Source organism: Petromyzon marinus, chromosome 82 (genome assembly GCF_048934315.1).
Source record: "Petromyzon marinus isolate PM22_M1 ecotype Great Lakes invasive population chromosome 82, UKy_Petmar_22M1.pri1.0, whole genome shotgun sequence".
In the NCBI taxonomy this organism is placed as follows: domain Eukaryota; kingdom Metazoa; phylum Chordata; class Hyperoartia; order Petromyzontiformes; family Petromyzontidae; genus Petromyzon; species Petromyzon marinus.
In genome coordinates, this window is record NC_133747.1 from 8,058,165 (window position 1) to 8,077,553 (window position 19,389).

At 54.8% G+C, this 19,389-nt stretch overlaps 1 protein-coding gene across 1 annotated transcript; it reads right to left on the reverse strand.

Annotated features, from left to right (window-relative positions):
• Nucleotides 1-9,038: 9,038 nt before the first annotated feature.
• LOC142907754 (uroplakin-1b-like) lies at nucleotides 9,039-19,294 on the reverse strand (the record flags this gene model as incomplete). The annotated part of the gene is made up of 4 exons (XM_076057492.1): nucleotides 9,039-9,845; nucleotides 10,855-10,977; nucleotides 17,496-17,570; nucleotides 19,094-19,294. Coding segments are annotated over 4 exons (495 nt in total), but the record flags the coding sequence as incomplete, so codon positions are not given.
• Between the last annotated feature and the right edge of the window lie 95 nt (nucleotides 19,295-19,389).

Below are 19,389 nucleotides of genomic sequence, written 5' to 3' on the forward strand. Positions count from 1 at the left end.
CAGCAGAGTCTGAGTGTCTGAGTGAGTCTCTGAGTGACTGAATGATTGACTGAGTGTCTGAGTGAGTGAGTGAGTGAGTGGGTGAGTGAGTGGGTGAGTGAGTGTCTGACTGACTGACTGAGTGACTGAGTGATTGACTGAGTGTCTGAGTGAGTGAGTGAGTGGGTGAGTGAGTGGGTGAGTGAGTGTCTGACTGACTGAGTGAGTGATTGACTGAGTGAGTGGGTGAGTGAGTGACTGAGTGAGTGACTGAGTGAGTGAGTGACTCACTGAGTGTCTGAGTGAGTGACTAGGAGTGACTAGGAGTGACTAGGAGATGTTATAGAGGTACATGGTGCCCAGCAGGACCCAGAACTCCCAGCAGAGTCTGAGTGAGTCTCTGAGTGTATGAGTGATTGACTGAGTGATTGACTGAGTGAGTGGGTGAGTGAGTGTATGAGTGATTGACTGAGTGTATGAGTGACTCACTGTCTGAGTGAGTGACTAGGAGTGACTAGGAGTGACTAGGAGATGTTATAGAGGTACATAGTGCCCAGCAGGACCCAGAACTCCCAGCAGAGTCTGAGTGTCTGAGTGACTGAGTGACTGAGTGACTGACTGAGTGACTGAGTGAGTGACTGAGTGACTGAGTGACTGTCTGAGTGAGTGACTAGGAGTGACTAGGAGTGACTAGTGAGTGACTAGGAGTGACTAGGAGATGTTGTAGAGGTACATGGTGCCCAGCAGGACCCAGAACTCCCAGCAGAGTCTGAGTGTATGAGTGACTGACTGAATGTCTGAGTGACTAGGAGTGACTAGGAGTGACTCACTGAGTGACTAGGAGTGACTAGGAGTGACTAGTGGTGACTAGGAGTGACTAGGAGATATTCTAAAGGTACATGGTGCCCAGCAGGACCCAGAACTCCCAGCAGAGTCTGAGTGTATGAGTGACTGAGTGAATGTCTGAGTGAGTGACTGAGTGAGTGACTGAGTGAGTGAGTGACTCACTGAGTGTCTGAGTGAGTGACTGAGTGACTAGGAGTGACTCGGAGTGACTAGGAGTGACTAGTAGTGACTAGGAGATATTATAAAGGTACATGGTGCCCAGCAGGACCCAGAACTCCCAGCAGAGTCTGAGTGACTGAGTGAGTGGGTGAGTGAGTGTATGAGTGAGTGACTGAGTGAGTGAGTGAGTGACTGAGTGACTGACTGAGTGACTAGTGGTGACTAGGAGTGACTAGGAGATATTATAGAGGTACATGGTGCCCAGCAGGACCCAGAACTCCCAGCAGAGTCTGAGTGAGTGAGTGACTAGTGACTGAGTGACTGAGTGAGTGTCTGACTGACTGACTGAGTGATTGACTGACTGACTCACTGAGTGACTGAGTGACTGACTGAGTGACTAGTGGTGACTAGGAGTGACTAGGAGATATTATAGAGGTACATGGTGCCCAGCAGGACCCAGAACTCCCAGCAGAGTCTGAGTGTCTGAGTGACTGAGTGAGTGACTGACTGAGTGACTGAGTGAGTGGGTGAGTGAGTGGGTGAGTGAGTGACTGAGTGACTGAGTGAGTGACTGACTGTCTGAGTGAGTGACTAGGAGTGACTAGGAGTGACTAGGAGTGACTAGGAGTGACTAGTGGTGACTAGGAGTGACTAGGAGATGTTGTAGAGGTACATGGTGCCCAGCAGGACCCAGAACTCCCAGCAGAGTCTGAGTGTCTGAGTGAGTCTCTGAGTGACTGAGTGATTGACTGAGTGACTCACTGAGTGTCTGAGTGAGTGTCTGAGTGACTAGGAGTGACTAGTGAGTGACTAGTAGTGACTCACTGAGTGTCTGAGTGAGTGACTAGTGAGTGACTAGGAGTGACTAGTGGTGACTAGGAGTGACTAGGAGATGTTATAGAGGTACATGGTGCCCAGCAGGACCCAGAACTCCCAGCAGAGTCTGAGTGTCTGAGTGAGTGAATGAGTGACTGAGTGAGTGACTGACTGTCTGAGTGAGTGACTAGGAGTGACTAGGAGTGACTAGTGGTGACTAGGAGTGACTAGGAGTGACTAGGAGATGTTATAGAGGTACATGGTGCCCAGCAGGACCCAGAACTCCCAGCAGAGTCTGAGTGAGTCTCTGAGTGTATGAGTGATTGACTGAGTGATTGACTGAGTGAGTGACTGAGTGAGTGAGTGATTGACTGAGTGTATGAGTGACTCACTGAGTGTCTGAGTGAGTGACTGAGTGAGTGACTGAGTGAGTGAGTGAGTGACTGACTGTCTGAGTGAGTGACTAGGAGTGACTAGGAGTGACTAGTGGTGACTAGGAGTGACTAGGAGTGACTAGGAGATGTTATAGAGGTACATGGTGCCCAGCAGGACCCAGAACTCCCAGCAGAGTCTGAGTGAGTCTCTGAGTGTATGAGTGATTGACTGAGTGAGTGTCTGACTGACTGACTGAGTGATTGACTGACTGACTCACTGAGTGACTGAGTGACTGACTGAGTGACTAGGAGTGACTAGTGAGTGACTAGGAGATGTTATAGAGGTACATGGTGCCCAGCAGGACCCAGAACTCCCAGCAGAGTCTGAGTGTATGAGTGACTGACTGAATGTCTGAGTGAGTCTCTGAGTGATTGACTGAGTGTATGAGTGACTCACTGAGTGTCTGAGTGAGTGACTGAGTGACTAGGAGTGACTAGGAGTGACTAGGAGATGTTGTAGAGGTACATGGTGCCCAGCAGGACCCAGAACTCCCAGCAGAGGATGGCGAACCCGAACCAGGCGACACCCCAAGCGGCGCGGTGGAGAGGCCCACTCACGTAGTCATAGCAACCCTGCACAACCACAACAACAACAACAACAACAACAACAACAACAACAACCAACAATCAACAACATAAACAACAACAACAACAACAACCATCAACAACAACAACAATCAACAACCCTGCACAACCACAACATCAACAACCATCATCAACCATCAATAACCACAACAACCACAACAACAACATCAACAACAACAACATCAACAACAACAACAACAACAACCATCAACAACAACAACAACATCAACAACAACATTAACAACAACATCAACATCAACAACAACCACAACAACAACCATCAACAACAACATCATCAACAACAACCATCAACAACAACAACCCACCCACACACTCACTCACTCACTCACCCACCCACTCACCTACTCACCTACTCACCCACCCACCCACTCACTCACCCACCCACCCACTCACTCACCCACCCACCCACCCACTCACCCACTCACCCACCCACCCACTCACTCACCCACTCACTCAACCACTCACCCACTCACCCACCTACTCACCCACCCACTCACTCACCTATTCACCCACCCACCCACCCACTCACCCACTCACCCACCCACCCACTCACTCACCCACCCACCCACTCACTCACCCACTCACCCACCTACTCACCCACCCACTCACTCACCTATTCACCCACCCACTCACTCACCTATTCACCCACCCACTCACTCACCCCCTCACCCACCCACTCACTCACCCACCCACCCACTCACTCACTCACCCACTCACCCACCTACTCACCCACCCACTCACTCACCTATTCACCCACCCACTCACTCACCTATTCACCCACCCACTCACTCACCCACTCACTCACCCACCCACTCACTCACCTACTCACCCACCCACCCATTCACTCACTCACTCACTCACCCACCCACTCACTCACCCACTAACCTACTAACTCACTCACTCACCCACCCACCCACCCACTCACTCACCTACTCACCCACCCACCTACTAACTCACTCACTCACTCACCCACCCACCCACCCACTCACTCACCTACTCACTCACCCCCTCACCCACCCACTCACTCACCTACTCACCCACCCACCCACTCACCTACTCACCCACCCACCCACCCACTCACTCACCTACTCACCCACCCACCCACTCACCTACTCACCCACCCACCCACTAACTCACTCACCCACCCACCCACCCCCCCACCCACTCACTCACCCCCCCACCCACTCACTCACCCACCCACTCACCCACCCACTCACCCACCCACTCACCCACCCACTCACCCACCCACTCACCCACTGTCTCTCCACTCACCCACCCACACACTCACCCACCCATTCACCCACCCATTCACCCACTCACTCACATACTCACCCATCCACTCACCCATCCACTCACCCATCCACTCACCCATCCACTCACCCATCCACTCACCCATCCACTCACCCATCCACTCACCCATCCACTCACCCATCCACTCACCCATCCACTCACCCATCCACTCACCCATCCACTCACCCATCCACTCACCCATCCACTCACCCATCCACTCACCCATCCACTCACCCATCCACTCACCCATCCACTCACCCATCCACTCACCCATGCACTCATTCACCCACCCACCCACCCACTCCCCCCCGCACTCTCCCCCCACTCACCCACCCACTCACTCACCCCCTCACCCACCCACTCACTCACCCACCCACCCACTCACTCACCCACCCACTCACTCACTCACTCACCCACCCACCCACCTACTCACCCACCCACTCACCCACCCACTCACCCACCCACTCACCCACCCACTCACCCACCCACTCACCCACCCACTCACCCACCCATTCACTCACTCACCCACCCACCCACCCACCCACCCACTCACCCACCCACTCACCCACCCATTCACTCACTCACCCACCCACCCACCCACTCACCCACTCACCCACCCACTCACCCACCCACTCACCCACCCACTCACCCACCCACTCACCCACCCACCCACTCACCCACCCACTCACCCACCCACTCACCCACCCACTCACCCACCCATTCACTCACCCACCCACCCACTCACCCACCCATTCACTCACTCACTCACCCACCCACTCACCCACCCACTCACCCACCCACTCACCCACCCACTCACCCACCCACTCACCCACCCACCCACCCACCCCCCCACTCTCCCCCCACCACCCACCCACCACACCCACCCACCACACCACACCCACCCACCGGGGTGTTCAAGTACCCAGCCAGGCCCAGCCGACAGGCATCGAGGTCCCTGATGAGGCCGCTGGCCGGGTCCAGGCTGCAACACTGCAAGGGCCAGGGGAAATCTCCCTCGGGGTGGGCCTCTCGGAAGGCCGAGCCGTAGGCCTGCCAGTCCTGGGGGCCATTCACTCCACAGCACTGATACTGTGGAGAGACAAAGGTGGGTGGGTGAGTGGGGGGGTGGGTGGGTGGGTGAGTGAGTGGGTGGGTGGGTGAGTGGGGGGGTGGGTGGGTGGGTGAGTGAGTGGGTGAGTGGGTGAGTGGGTGGGTGAGTGAGTGAGTGAGTGGGTGAGTGGGTGGGTGAGTGGGTGGGTGAGTGGGTGGGTGGGTGAGTGAGTGGGTGAGTGAGTGGGTGAGTGGGTGGGTGGGTGGGTAAGTGAGTGAGTGGGTGAGTGGGTGAGTGGGTGGGTGAGTGAGTGAGTGAGTGGGTGAGTGGGTGGGTGAGTGGGTGGGTGAGTGAGTGAGTGAGTGGGTGAGTGAGTGAGTGGGTGAGTGAGTGAGTGAGTGGGTGGGTGAGTGAGTGGGTGGGTGAGTGGGTGAGTTAGTGGGTGAGTTAGTGGGTGAGTGAGTGAGTGGGTGAGTGAGTGAGTGGGTGAGTGAGTGGGTGAGTGAGTGAGTGGGTGAGTGAGTGAGTGAGTGGGTGAATGAGTGAGAGGGTCAGTGAGTGAGTGGGTGAGTGAGTGGGTGAGTGAGTGGGTGGGTGAGTGAGTGGGTGAGTGAGTGAGTGAGTGGGTGGGTGAGTGAGTGAGTGGGTGGGTGGGTGAGTGAGTGGGTGAGTTAGTGAGTGAGTGAGTGAGTTAGTGAGTGAGTGAGTGAGTTAGTGAGTGAGTGAGTGAGTGGGTGGGTGAGTGAGTGAGTGAGTGGGTTAGTGGGTGAGTTAGTTAGTGAGTGGGTGGGTGAGTTAGTGAGTGAGTGGGTGAGTGAGTGAGTGAGTGGGTGAGTGGGTGGGTGAGTGAGTGGATGAGTGGGTGAGTAGGTGAGTGAGTGAGTTAGTGAGTGGGTGGGTGAGTTAGTGAGTGAGTGGGTGAGTGAGTGGGTGAGTTAGTGGGTGAGTGAGTGAGTGGGTGAGTGAGTTAGTGGGTGAGTGAGTGGGTGGGTGAGTGAGTTAGTGAGTGAGTGAGTTAGTGAGTGAGTGGGTTAGTGGGTGAGTTAGTTAGTGAGTGGGTGGGTGAGTTAGTGAGTGAGTGGGTGAGTGAGTGAGTGAGTGGGTGAGTGGGTGGGTGAGTGAGTGGATGAGTGGGTGAGTAGGTGAGTGAGTGAGTTAGTGAGTGGGTGGGTGAGTTAGTGAGTGAGTGGGTGAGTGAGTGGGTGAGTTAGTGGGTGAGTGAGTGAGTGGGTGAGTGAGTTAGTGGGTGAGTGAGTGGGTGGGTGAGTGAGTTAGTGAGTGAGTGAGTTAGTGAGTGGGTGAGTGAGTTAGTGGGTGAGTGAGTGAGCCTCTCGGAAGGCCGAGCCGTAGGCCTGCCAGTCCTGGGGGCCATTCACTCCACAGCACTGATACTGTGGAGAGACAAAGGTGGGTGGGTGGGTGAGTTAGTGGGTGGGTGAGTTAGTGGGTGGGTGAGTTAGTGGGTGGGGGGGTGGGTGGGTGAGTGAGTGAGTGGGTGGGGGGGTGAGTGGGTGAGTGAGTGAGTGGGTGAGTGAGTGGGTGAGTGGGTGAGTTAGTGGGTGAGTGAGTTAGTTGATGAGTTAGTGGGTGAGTTAGTGAGTGAGTGAGTGAGTTAGTGGGTGGGTGAGTTAGTGAGTGAGTGGGTGGGCCTCTCGGAAGGCCGAGCCGTAGGCCTGCCAGTCCTGGGGGCCATTCACTCCACAGCACTGATACTGTGGAGAGACAAAGGTGGGTGGGTGGGTGAGTTAGTGGGTGGGTGGGTGGGTGAGTGGGGGGGTGGGTGGGTGAGTGAGTGAGTGGGTGGGGGGGTGAGTGGGTGAGTGAGTGAGTGGGTGAGTTAGTGAGTGAGTGGGTGGGTGAGTGAGTGGGTGAGTGAGTGAGTGAGTGGGTGAGTGAGTGGGTGAGTGGGTGGGTGGGTGGGTGAGTGGGTGAGTGAGTGAGTGAGTTAGTGGGTGAGTGGGTGAGTGAGTGGGTGAGTGAGTGAGTGAGTTAGTGGGTGGGTGAGTGAGTGAGTGGGTGAGTTGGTGAGTGAGTGGGTGAGTGAGTGGGTGAGTGAATGAATGAGTGAGTGGGTGAGTGAGTGAGTGGGTGAGTTGGTGAGTGAGTGGGTGAGTGAGTGGGTGAGTTAGTGAGTGAGTGAGTGGGTGGGTGAGTTAGTGGGTGGGTGAGTTAGTTAGTGAGTGAGTGGGTGAGTTAGTGAGTGAGTGGGTGGGTGGGTGAGTGAGTGAGTGGGTGGGTGGGTGGGTGAGTTAGTTAGTGAGTGAGTGGGCCTCTCGGAAGGCCGAGCCGTAGGCCTGCCAGTCCTGGGGGCCATTCACTCCACAGCACTGATACTGTGGAGAGACAATGGTGGGTGGGTGAGTGGGTGGGTGGGTGGGTGAGTGGGTGGGTGAGTGGGTGAGTGAGTGAGTGGGTGGGTGAGTGGGTGGGTGACTGAGTGAGTTAGTGAGTGGGTGAGTTAGTGGGTGGGTGAGTGAGTGGGTGGGTGAGTGAGTGAGTGAGTGGGTTAGTGGGTGAGTTAGTGAGTGGGTGAGTTAGTGGGTGGGTGAGTGAGTGAGTGGGTGAGTGAGTGGGTGAGTGAGTGGGTGAGTGAGTGAGTGAGTTAGTGGGTGAGTTAGTGGGTGAGTGGGTGAGTTAGTGGGTGAGTGGGTGAGTGAGTGGGTGAGTGAGTGGGTGAGTGAGTGGGTGAGTGAGTGAGTGGGTGAGTGGGTGAGTGGGTGAGTGGGTGAGTGAGTGAGTGGGTGAGTGGGTGAGTGAGTGGGTGAGTGAGTGGGTGAGTTAGTGAGTGAGTGGGTGAGTGAGTGGGTGAGTTAGTGGGTGAGTTAGTGAGTGAGTGAGTGGGTGAGTTAGTGAGTGGGTGGGTGGGTGAGTGGGTGAGTTAGTGAGTGAGTGAGTGGGTGAGTTAGTGAGTGAGTGGGTGAGTGAGTGGGTGAGTTAGTGGGTGAGTTAGTGAGTGAGTGAGTGGGTGAGTTAGTGAGTGGGTGGGTGGGTGAGTGGGTGAGTTAGTGAGTGAGTGAGTTAGTGGGTGGGTGGGTGAGTTAGTGAGTGGGTGAGTGAGTGGGTGAGTTAGTGAGTGAGTGGGTGAGTGAGTTAGTTGATGAGTTAGTGAGTGAGTGAGTGGGTGAGTGAGTGGGCCTCTCGGAAGGCCGAGCCGTAGGCCTGCCAGTCCTGGGGGCCATTCACTCCACAGCACTGATACTGTGGAGAGACAATGGTGGGTGGGTGGGTGAGTTAGTGGGTGGGTGGGTGGGTGGGTGAGTGGGTTAATGGGTGAGTGAGTGGGTGAGTGAGTGGGTGGGTGAGTGGGTGAGTGACTGAGTGAGTTAGTGAGTGGGTGAGTTAGTGGGTGAGTGAGTGAGTGGGTGAGTGGGTGGGTGAGTGAGTTAGTTGATGAGTGGGTGGGTGAGTGAGTGGGTGGGTGAGTGGGTGAGTGACTGAGTGAGTGAGTGAGTGGGTGAGTGGGTGGGTGAGTGAGTGAGTTGGTGGGTGAGTTAGTGAGTGGGTGAGTGAGTGGGTGAGTGAGTGAGTGGGTGAGTGGGTGAGTGAGTGAGTGGGTGACTGAGTGAGTTAGTGAGTGGGTGAGTGAGTGGGTGAGTGAGTGGGTGAGTGAGTGGGTGAGTTAGTGGGTGAGTGGGTGGGTGAGTGAGTGGGTGAGTTAGTGAGTGAGTGGGTGAGTGAGTTAGTGAGTGAGTGAGTGAGTTAGTGGGTGAGTGAGTTAGTGAGTGAGTGAGTGGGCCTCTCGGAAGGCCGAGCCGTAGGCCTGCCAGTCCTGGGGGCCATTCACTCCACAGCACTGATACTGTGGAGAGACAAAGGTGGGTGGGTGAGTGGGTGGGTGGGTGGGTGAGTGGGTGGGTGAGTGGGTGAGTGAGTGAGTGGGTGGGTGAGTGGGTGGGTGACTGAGTGAGTTAGTGAGTGGGTGAGTTAGTGGGTGGGTGAGTGAGTGGGTGGGTGAGTGAGTGAGTGAGTGGGTTAGTGGGTGAGTTAGTGAGTGGGTGAGTTAGTGGGTGGGTGAGTGAGTGAGTGGGTGAGTGAGTGGGTGAGTGAGTGGGTGAGTGAGTGAGTGAGTTAGTGGGTGAGTTAGTGGGTGAGTGGGTGAGTTAGTGGGTGAGTGGGTGAGTGAGTGGGTGAGTGAGTGGGTGAGTGAGTGGGTGAGTGAGTGAGTGGGTGAGTGGGTGAGTGGGTGAGTGGGTGAGTGAGTGAGTGGGTGAGTGGGTGAGTGAGTGGGTGAGTGAGTGGGTGAGTTAGTGAGTGAGTGGGTGAGTGAGTGGGTGAGTTAGTGGGTGAGTTAGTGAGTGAGTGAGTGGGTGAGTTAGTGAGTGGGTGGGTGGGTGAGTGGGTGAGTTAGTGAGTGAGTGAGTGGGTGAGTTAGTGAGTGAGTGGGTGAGTGAGTGGGTGAGTTAGTGGGTGAGTTAGTGAGTGAGTGAGTGGGTGAGTTAGTGAGTGGGTGGGTGGGTGAGTGGGTGAGTTAGTGAGTGAGTGAGTTAGTGGGTGGGTGGGTGAGTTAGTGAGTGGGTGAGTGAGTGGGTGAGTTAGTGAGTGAGTGGGTGAGTGAGTTAGTTGATGAGTTAGTGAGTGAGTGAGTGGGTGAGTGAGTGAGCCTCTCGGAAGGCCGAGCCGTAGGCCTGCCAGTCCTGGGGGCCATTCACTCCACAGCACTGATACTGTGGAGAGACAATGGTGGGTGGGTGGGTGAGTTAGTGGGTGGGTGGGTGGGTGAGTTAGTGGGTGGGTGGGTGGGTGGGTGAGTTAGTGAGTGAGTGGGTGAGTTAGTGAGTGAGTGAGTGGGTGGGTGAGTGGGTGGGTGGGTGGGTGGGTGGGTGAGTTAGTGAGTGAGTGGGTGAGTTAGTGAGTGAGTGAGTGGGTGGGTGAGTGGGTGGGTGGGTGGGTGAGTTAGTGAGTGAGTGAGTGGGTGGGTGAGTGAGTGAGTGAGTGGGTGGGTGAGTGAGTGAGTGAGTGGGTGAGTTAGTGAGTGAGTGAGTGAGTGGGTGAGTGAGTGGGTGGGTGGGTGAGTGGGTGAGTGAGTGAGTGGGTGATTGAGTGGGTTAGTGAGTGAGTGAGTGGGTGAGTGAGTGAGTGGGTGAGTGAGTGGGTGAGTGGTTGAGTGAGTGGGTGGTGAGTGGGTGAGTGGTTGAGTGAGTGGGTGAGTGGGTGAGTGAGTGAGTGAGTGGCTGGGTGAGTGGGTGAGTGAGTGGGTGAGTGAGTGAGTGGGTGGGTGAGTGGGTGAGTGAGTGGGTGAGTGAGTGGCTGGGTGAGTGGGTGAGTGAGTGAGTGGCTGGGTGAGTGGGTGGTGAGTGGTTGAGTGAGTGGGTGAGTGGGTGAGTGGGTGAGTGAGTGGGTGAGTGAGTGGGTGAGTGGTTGAGTGAGTGAGTGGTTTAGTGAGTGAGTGAGTGGGTGGGTGAGTGGTTGAGTGAGTGGGTGAGTGAGTGGGTGAGTGAGTGGGTGAGTTAGTGAGTGGGTGAGTGAGTGGGTGGTGAGTGAGTGAGTGGGTGGGTGAGTGGTTGAGTGAGTGGTTGAGTGAGTGGGTGAGTGGGTGGGTGGGTGAGTGGTTGAGTGAGTGGGTGGTGAGTGAGTGAGTGGGTGGTGAGTGAGTGAGTGGGTGGTGAGTGAGTGGGTGGTGAGTGAGTGGGTGGTGAGTGAGTGAGTGGTTTAGTGAGTGGGTGGTGAGCGTACGTTGAACATGGTGCGATCCCACACGGCTGTGACCCCTTCGTAGTTGAATCTGGAGTTTTCATCAACCCAGTTGGGGTTCTGATAGAGCTGTAGCATCTGCTGTAGGTAGGCGTTCTTGGTGAGCTACACACACAGACACAGTCAGACACACACAGTCAGTCACGCACACAGACACACACAAACACACAGACACACACACACACAGTCACACACACAGATACACACACACACAGATACACACACAGACACACACACAGAGACACACACAGAGACACACAGACACACAGATACACACACACAGACACACACACATAGACACACACACACAGACACACACACAGACACACACAGACACACACAGTCAGTCACGCACACAGACACACACAAACACACACACACACACACAAACACACACACACACACACACAGTCACACACACACACAGTCACACACACACACACAGTCACACACACACACAGTCACACACACACACACACAGACACACACACATAGACACACACACATAGACACACACACACAGACACACACACACAGACACACACACACAGACACACACACACAGACACACACACACAGACACACACACAGACACACACAGTCAGTCAGACACACACACAGACACAGAGACAGAGACAACAACAACAACCGCCATTCGCCACTAAGTGGCGGTGACGTCACCACGACGCTTGTGCCAGGCTATGTGCACCTTGAGGCTATCACGTGAAGTGTCGAACGCCCGCTGGCAGGAGGTCACGGGGCAGACCCAGCAGGTGCCACGGGTCGACTGACTGAGATCACTGAGATGACTGAGATGACTGGCTGATGCACCACCTGTGCCCCCTACTGTGCCAACCTGCTGTGCTTTAGCCACCCGGCGCTCCGCTCGTTGTTCTGAGCGTCGCTCCTCCGCCCTCCGTTGTTGTTGGAGGGCGACTGCCTCCAACTGCCCAGTAGCAGCGTCCTTCACGAGCCTCCTCCACAGAGGCCGATCTTGACACCGCTGGTACCGGTCATCGGCAAGTCCACTCAGCTCCTCGTCCTCCTGTACCACATCACTCCATCTCTTCTCTAGCCCGTGCCGCGCCCGCTTAGCCCCCTCGATCCGGCCGAACAAAAGCTGTTTCGGCATGCGGTGGCTGGGCATGCGGGCTACATGACCCAGCCAACGCAGCCTTGCCTGCCGGAGGAGCTCACCGATGGGACCTTGCCCAGATCTTTCAAAGATTTGTGAGCTCCTCACACAATCCAGCCTGCAGGTTAAACCCAGAATGGATCGTAGGCAGGCCAGCCTAAATGTTTCTAACCGGCAAAGATGTTCCATTAGGGGGGTCCACGTTTCGCAAGCGTAGAGAAGGGAGGGAATGACCGTGGCCGAGAAGACCTGAAGCTTTGTGCAGAGCGACAGACCAGGAAGCTTCCACACAGCGTTACGCAACTGATTAAAAGATATTGGCCAGGCCTACTGATGGTATCATAGGCCTTGACCAGGTCAATAAAGCAGAGATGTAGGTCTTGTGGGAATTCCCTACACCTCTGCTGTAGCAGACGGACAGAAAATATGGCATCTGTGCAGGACCGCCCTTTCCTGAAACCGCATTGGGGCTCCGCAAGCCTCTCCTCGGAGTGCCTGGCAAGGCGATGCTGAATAATCCTTGCAGGGACCTTTCCCGGCACACTGAGGAGTGAGATACCCCTGTAGTTGTTACAGTCTGTGCGGTCCCCCTTCTTAAAGAGGGGGACCACCAGGGCATCCTTCCAATCCTGCGGAACCCGTCCAGTGGTCCAGACTGTTGTTATGATGTCATATAGGGCAGTCTGTGCACAAACGCCACCCTCCCTCAGCATTTCGCTTGGGAGATCATCTCTGCCCGGTGCCTTTCCTGGTCTCAGACTTTGGATCACTTTCAGTACTTCCTCAACAGATGGCACCTCAGCCAGCCACTCACAGGGGGTGACTTCTTCCAATATTTGAGGCACCGCAGCCTCAGCAGGGTCATCCTCACTTTGTGCCACGATGTTTTCCTGGCTGAGGGATTTTCCCTCCCCCAGAACCTCACAGAAATGCTCAGCAAATCTGCAAACCTGTTCCTGGGGGTCGGAGATTGGATCACCGTTCTTTCCCCTAATAATGGTAATAGGTGTGGTGCTGCAGGTTACTTTTTTGATGGAGTTAAATAGAGATTTGTGATCACGGGCCACTGAGGCAGACTCCATCTCCTCAGCAACCCGTGATCACCACCCAACCTTGCAGCGCCTCACAGCTCTCCGAACCTCCGAGCGAAGGCTGGGGTAAGCCTCCTCATTCTCTGACGTGGGATTCTGTAGCCGATTAGGCGAGCCTGTCGCTTTTTCTCAACCAGCTTGAACACCTCCTCTGTCAGCCAGGGTCTCTGGGGAGGTCTGGACCGTGTACCCAAAGCAGCCATTGCAGCTGCATGAGTCACAGTCCTAAACCTCGCCCATTTACCCTCGACATCAGGAGGAGTGGGGGACGATGCCAACCCCAGCCGCAAGCGATGATGAAATTCTCGCTTGCAACTTTCATCAGATAACTGAGACCATGCCACTATGGGTTTGAATGGGGTCCTGGGTTTACACCCACCACCGGAGTGGAAGAATGGCAGGCGCATCTTACAGATGACGAGTCGATGGTCAGAGGGCAGATCAGCTCCACGGTAGGTCCTGGTGTCAAGGACATGGGCTCGCATCCACTGATCCGTCACTATGTCGTCCAGCAGATGTTCTTGCTTGGACCCGGCATGCATCCACGATGTTGTGTGGATGCGCCGATGCCGGAACAGCGTGTTGGTAATTACAAGCCCATGGGCTGCACACAAATCTAGCAGCCTCCTACCGTTGTTACTGAGCTGATTTGGCCCATGCCTTCCAATCACTCCAGACCAGGTGCCAGCATCATGACCAACTCGGGCATTGAAGTCACCCAAACAAGATGACTATCCCGAGGGGCCACTTTAGCCAGCACCTGTGACAGGAGGTCATAGAAAGCATCTGACTCATTGGCCTTGCCTGCATCACTCCACGGATGTTCATCTTCAGTGGGGGCATAAGTAACCACAACCACCATTCCTCGCCTCCGGTTGATGGGAAGGCGAGCCCAAAGTAGCCTGGGGCTTACAGCTTCCCACACCTCACCGCCACGCTCCCACGCCCCCTTCATTCTTTTATTTCAAAAGAAGATCCACACCCTGTTGTTTGGCAGTCTGCTGCCCCGAGTAGAGGACTGTCCACCCCTCATGGTGGCAGGAGCCAGAACCGGTCCACCGGACCTCCTGAATGCCACAGAGATCCAGGCGGTACCGGTCCAGCTCCCGACAGAGGAGTGGCAGCCTCTCCTCCGCAGTGAGCGTTCGAACATTCCACGTGGCCATCCGAAGTGGCTTTTCGTTGTTTCTGGAGGAGCCCCGAGGGTAGAGATTCAATCTCCTGGCTCCGCCAATTGGGGTTTGGCCAGGAGACGTCATAGACGCCTGTCCCCCCGGGGCCTCCGGCACAAGCTTGTTAGTTAGATATTTTAGACGTGGTTTAGTGGTAGTTTATTGAAGGTGGAGGGGTTACCAGCCCCTCGCACCCATCCAGAGCCCCCGTTTAGCCCCTGTGGTGGTCACAGATGCCATGAGGGGAAAGGGCCAATCGGAATTGGCTCTCCAACCCACAGCACTGCCCAGGACACACACACAGAAAGAGAGACACACACAGAGACACACAGAGACACACACAAAGAGACACACAGAAAGAGAGACACACACACAGTCAGACACACAGAGACACACACACAGAGACACACAGTCAGATAGGCACACACACAGTCAGACACACAGAGACGCACACACAGAGACACACACACAGAGACACACACACAGTCAGACACACAGAGACGCACACACAGAGACACACACACAGAGACACACACACAGAGACACACAAAGACACACACACAAAGACACACAGTCCGATAGCCACACACAGTCAGACACACAGACACACACACACAGAGACACACAGTCAGATAGGCACACACACAGTCAGACACACAGAGACACACACACACAGAGACACACAGTCAGATACCCACAGACACAGTCAGACACAGAGACGCACACACACAGAGAAAGAGACAGAGAGAGAGACTGAGAGAGAGAGACAGAGAGAGAGACACAGAGAGAGAGACAGGTAGTGGTGGTGTGTGTCTGTCAAACAAACCACACACACACACACAGTCTGTCTGTCTGTGTGTGTGTCTCTGTGTGTGTGTGTCTGTCTGTGTGTGTGTGTATGTTTGTCTGTGTGTGTCTGTGTGTGTGTGCGTGTATGTGTCTGTGTGTGTGTGTCTGTGTGTGTGTGTGTGTGTCTGTGTGTGTGTCTGTGTGTGTATGTGTCTGTGTGTGTGTGTATGTGTCTGTGTGTGTGTGTATGTGTCTGTGTGTGTGTATGTGTCTGTGTGTGTGTGTCTGTGTGTCACTGTGTGTGTCTGTGTGTCACTGTGTGTGTGTGTGTGTGTGTCACTGTGTGTGTGTGTGTGTGTCACTGTGTGTGTGTGTCTGTGTGTGTCTCTGTGTGTGTCTGTGTCTGTGTGTGTCACTGTGTGTGTGTCACTGTGTGTGTCTCTGTGTTTGTGTCTGTGTGTGTGTCTCTGTGTGTGTGTCACTGTGTGTGTGTCACTGTGTGTGTGTCACTGTGTGTGTGTCACTGTGTGTGTGTCACTGTGTGTGTGTCACTGTGTGTGTCTCTGTGTGTGTCACTGTGTGTGTCACTGTGTGTGTGTCTGTGTGTCACTGTGTGTGTCACTGTGTGTGTTTGTGTGTGTGTGTGTGTCTGTGTGTGTCACTGTGTGTGTGTCACTGTGTGTGTGTCACTGTGTGTGTGTCACTGTGTGTGTGTCACTGTGTGTGTCTCTGTGTGTGTCACTGTGTGTGTGTCTGTGTGTCACTGTGTGTGTCACTGTGTGTGTTTGTGTGTCTGTGTGTGTGTCTCTCTGTGTGTGTGTCACTGTGTGTGTGTCTGTGTGTGTCTCTGTGTGTGTGTCTGTGTGTGTGTGTCACTGTGTCTGTGTGTGTGTGTCACTGTGTCTGTGTGTGTGTCTGTGTGTGTGTCTGTGTGTGTGTCTGTGTGTCACTGTGTGTGTGTGTCACTGTGTCTGTGTGTGTCACTGTGTGTGTGTGTTTGTGTGTGTCACTGTGTGTGTCACTGTGTGTGTGTGTCTCTGTGTGTGTGTCACTGTGTGTGTGTCACTGTGTGTGTGTCACTGTGTGTGTGTCTGTGTGTGTCTGTGTGTGTATGTGTGTGTGTCTGTGTGTGTCTGTGTGTGTATGTGTCTGTGTGTGTATGTGTCTGTGTGTGTATGTGTCTGTGTGTGTATGTGTCTGTGTGTGTGTCTGTGTGTGTCTGTGTGTGTCTGTGTGTGTCTGTGTGTCTGTGTGTGTCTATGTGTCTGTCTGTGTGTGTGTGTGTCTGTGTGTGTGTGTGTCTGTGTGTGTCTATGTGTATGTGTGTATGTGTGTGTCTGTGTCTGTGTGTGTATGTGTGTGTATGTGTGTCTGTGTGTGTGTCTGTGTGTGTGTGTCTGTGTGTGTGTCTGTGTGTGTGTCTGTGTGTCTGTGTCAGTGTCTGTGTGTCTGTGTCAGTGTCTGTGTGTGTGTCTGTGTGTGTGTCTGTGTGTGTGTCTGTGTGTGTGTCTGTGTGTCTGTGTCTGTGTGTCTGTGTCTGTGTGTCTGTGTCAGTGTCTGTGTGTGTGTGTGTCTGTGTGTGTCTGTGTGTGTCTGTCTGTGTGTGTGTGTATGTGTGTCTGTGTGTCTGTGTGTGTGTCTGTGTGTCTGTGTCAGTGTCTGTGTCTGTGTGTGTCTATGTGTGTGTCTGTCTGTCTGTGTGTGTGTCTGTCTGTGTGTGTGTCTGTGTGTCTGTGTCAGTGTCTGTGTATGTGTGTGTCTATGTGTGTGTCTGTGTGTGTGTGTGTCTGTGTGTGTGTCTATGTGTGTGTCTGTGTGTGTCTGTGTGTGTGTGTCTATGTGTGTGTGTGTCTATGTGTATGTGTGTGTCTATGTGTGTGTCTGTGTGTGTCTGTGTGTGTGTCTGTGTGTGTGTCTGTGTGTGTGTCTGTGTGTGTGTCTGTGTGTGTGTCTGTGTGTGTGTCTGTGTGTCTGTGTCTGTGTGTGTGTCTGTGTGTGTCTATGTGTGTGTCTGTGTGTGTCTATGTGTGTGTCTATGTGTGTGTCTGTCTGTGTGTGTCTATGTGTGTGTCTGTCTGTGTGTGTGTCTGTGTGTCTGTGTCTGTGTGTCTGTGTCTGTGTGTCTGTGTCAGTGTCTGTGTGTGTGTGTGTCTGTGTGTGTCTATGTGTGTGTCTGTCTGTGTGTGTGTGTGTCTGTGTGTGTGTCTGTGTGTCTGTGTGTGTGTGTGTATGTGTGTGTCTATGTGTGTGTCAGTGTGTGTGTGTGTGTCTGTGTGTGTCTATGTGTCTGTGTGTGTCTATGTCTGTGTGTGTCTGTGTGTCTGTGTCAGTGTCTGTGTGTGTATGTGTGTGTGTGTGTCTATGTCTGTGTGTGTCTATGTGTATGTGTGTGTCTATGTGTGTGTCTGTCTGTGTGTGTGTGTGTGTGTCACTCACAAAGTCTCTGTGGGTGATTGCGGTGATGCAGGAGGCCACTTCAAAGATGTAGACAAACAGCGTGAGCAGAATGTACTGAGGAGACACAACAACATCAACAACATCAACAACATCAACAACATCAACAACATCAACAACATCAACAACATCATGAGTAGCGTCATCATCATCATGATCATCACGGCGGATGGGCAGGTGAGCGGGAGGGTGAGTGACTGAGTGAGCGACTGAGTGACTGAGTGAGCGACTGAGTGAGCGACTGAGTGAGTGACTGAGTGAGTGACTGAGCGACTGAGCGAGTGAGTGAGTGACTGAGCGACTGAGCGACTGAGTGACTGAGTGAGCGACTGACTGAGTGAGTGAGTGAGCGACTGAGTGACTGAGTGAGCGACTGAGCGACTGAGTGAGCGACTGAGTGACTGAGTGAGCGACTGAGTGACTGACTGAGTGAGCGACTGACTGAGCGAGCGACTGACTGAGTGAGCGACTGACTGAGTGAGCGACTGACTGAGCGAGCGACTGACTGAGTGAGTGAGTGAGCGACTGAGTGACTGAGTGAGCGACTGAGTGACTGAGTGAGTGACTGAGTGACTGACTGAGTGAGCGACTGACTGAGCGAGCGACTGACTGAGTGAGCGACTGACTGAGTGAGCGACTGACTGAGTGAGCGACTGACTGAGCGAGCGACTGACTGAGTGACTGAGTGAGCGACTGAGTGAGTGAGCGACTGACTGAGCGAGCGACTGGGCGAGCGACTGGGCGAGCGACTGGGCGAGTGACTGAGCGACTGAGCGAGCGACTGGGCGACTGACTGACTGTGCGAGCGAGCGACTGAGCGAGTGACTGGGCGAGCGACTGAGCGAGCGACTGAGTGAGTGACTGAGCGACTGAGCGACTGAGCGAGCGACTGAGTGACTGAGCGAGTGACTGAGCGAACGACTGAGTGACTGAGTGAGTGACTGAGCGACTGAGCGACTGAGTGAGCGACTGAGCGACTGAGCGACTGAGTGAGCGACTGAGCGACTGAGTGACTGAGCGACTGAGTGAGCGACTGAGCGAGCGACTGAGTGAGCGACTGAGTGACTGAGCGAGCAACTGAGCGACTGATTGACTGAGTGAGCGACTGAGCGACTGAGTGACTGAGTGAGCGACTGAGCGACTGAGTGACTGAGCGAGCGACTGAGCGAGCGACTCTCCTGGCAAACCCACCGCCCACCACCACTACCACCACCACCACTACCACCACCACCGCCCACCACCACCACCACCACCACCACCCACCACCACCACCACCACCCACCACCACCACCACTCCCCACTCCCCACCCCCCCGCTCTCCACCACCACCACCACCCACCACCCACCACCACCACCCCTCCCCACCCCCCCGCTCTCCACCACCACCACCACCCACCACCACCACCACCCCCCACCACCACCACCTCCCCCCACTCCCCACTCCCCCGCTCTCCACCACCACCACCACCCACCACCCACCACCACCATCACCATCACCACCACCCCCCCCTCCCCACCACCACCACCACCACCCCCCACCACCACCACCACCACTCCCCACTCCCCCGCTCCCCGCTCACCGCCAGCAGCAGCCCCCGAGCGAGCCTCATCACTGCGTAGATGCCCAGCATGGCGAGCAGGAAGAAGGTGAACCCGGTGAAGATGCTGATCCAGGCGCCGGCAAAGATGTCCGTGTTGTTGAAGGCGGAGAGGAGTGGCCACAGCCGAGCTGGGTCGGCCACCACGAACACAGACACGGCGAACAGAGCCAGGCCACAACCCTGCGACGGAAGGCAGAAAACGCTGAAATCAGAACTGTCACCCATAGACTCAGCACTGCACCATAGACTCAACACTGCACCATAGACTCAACACT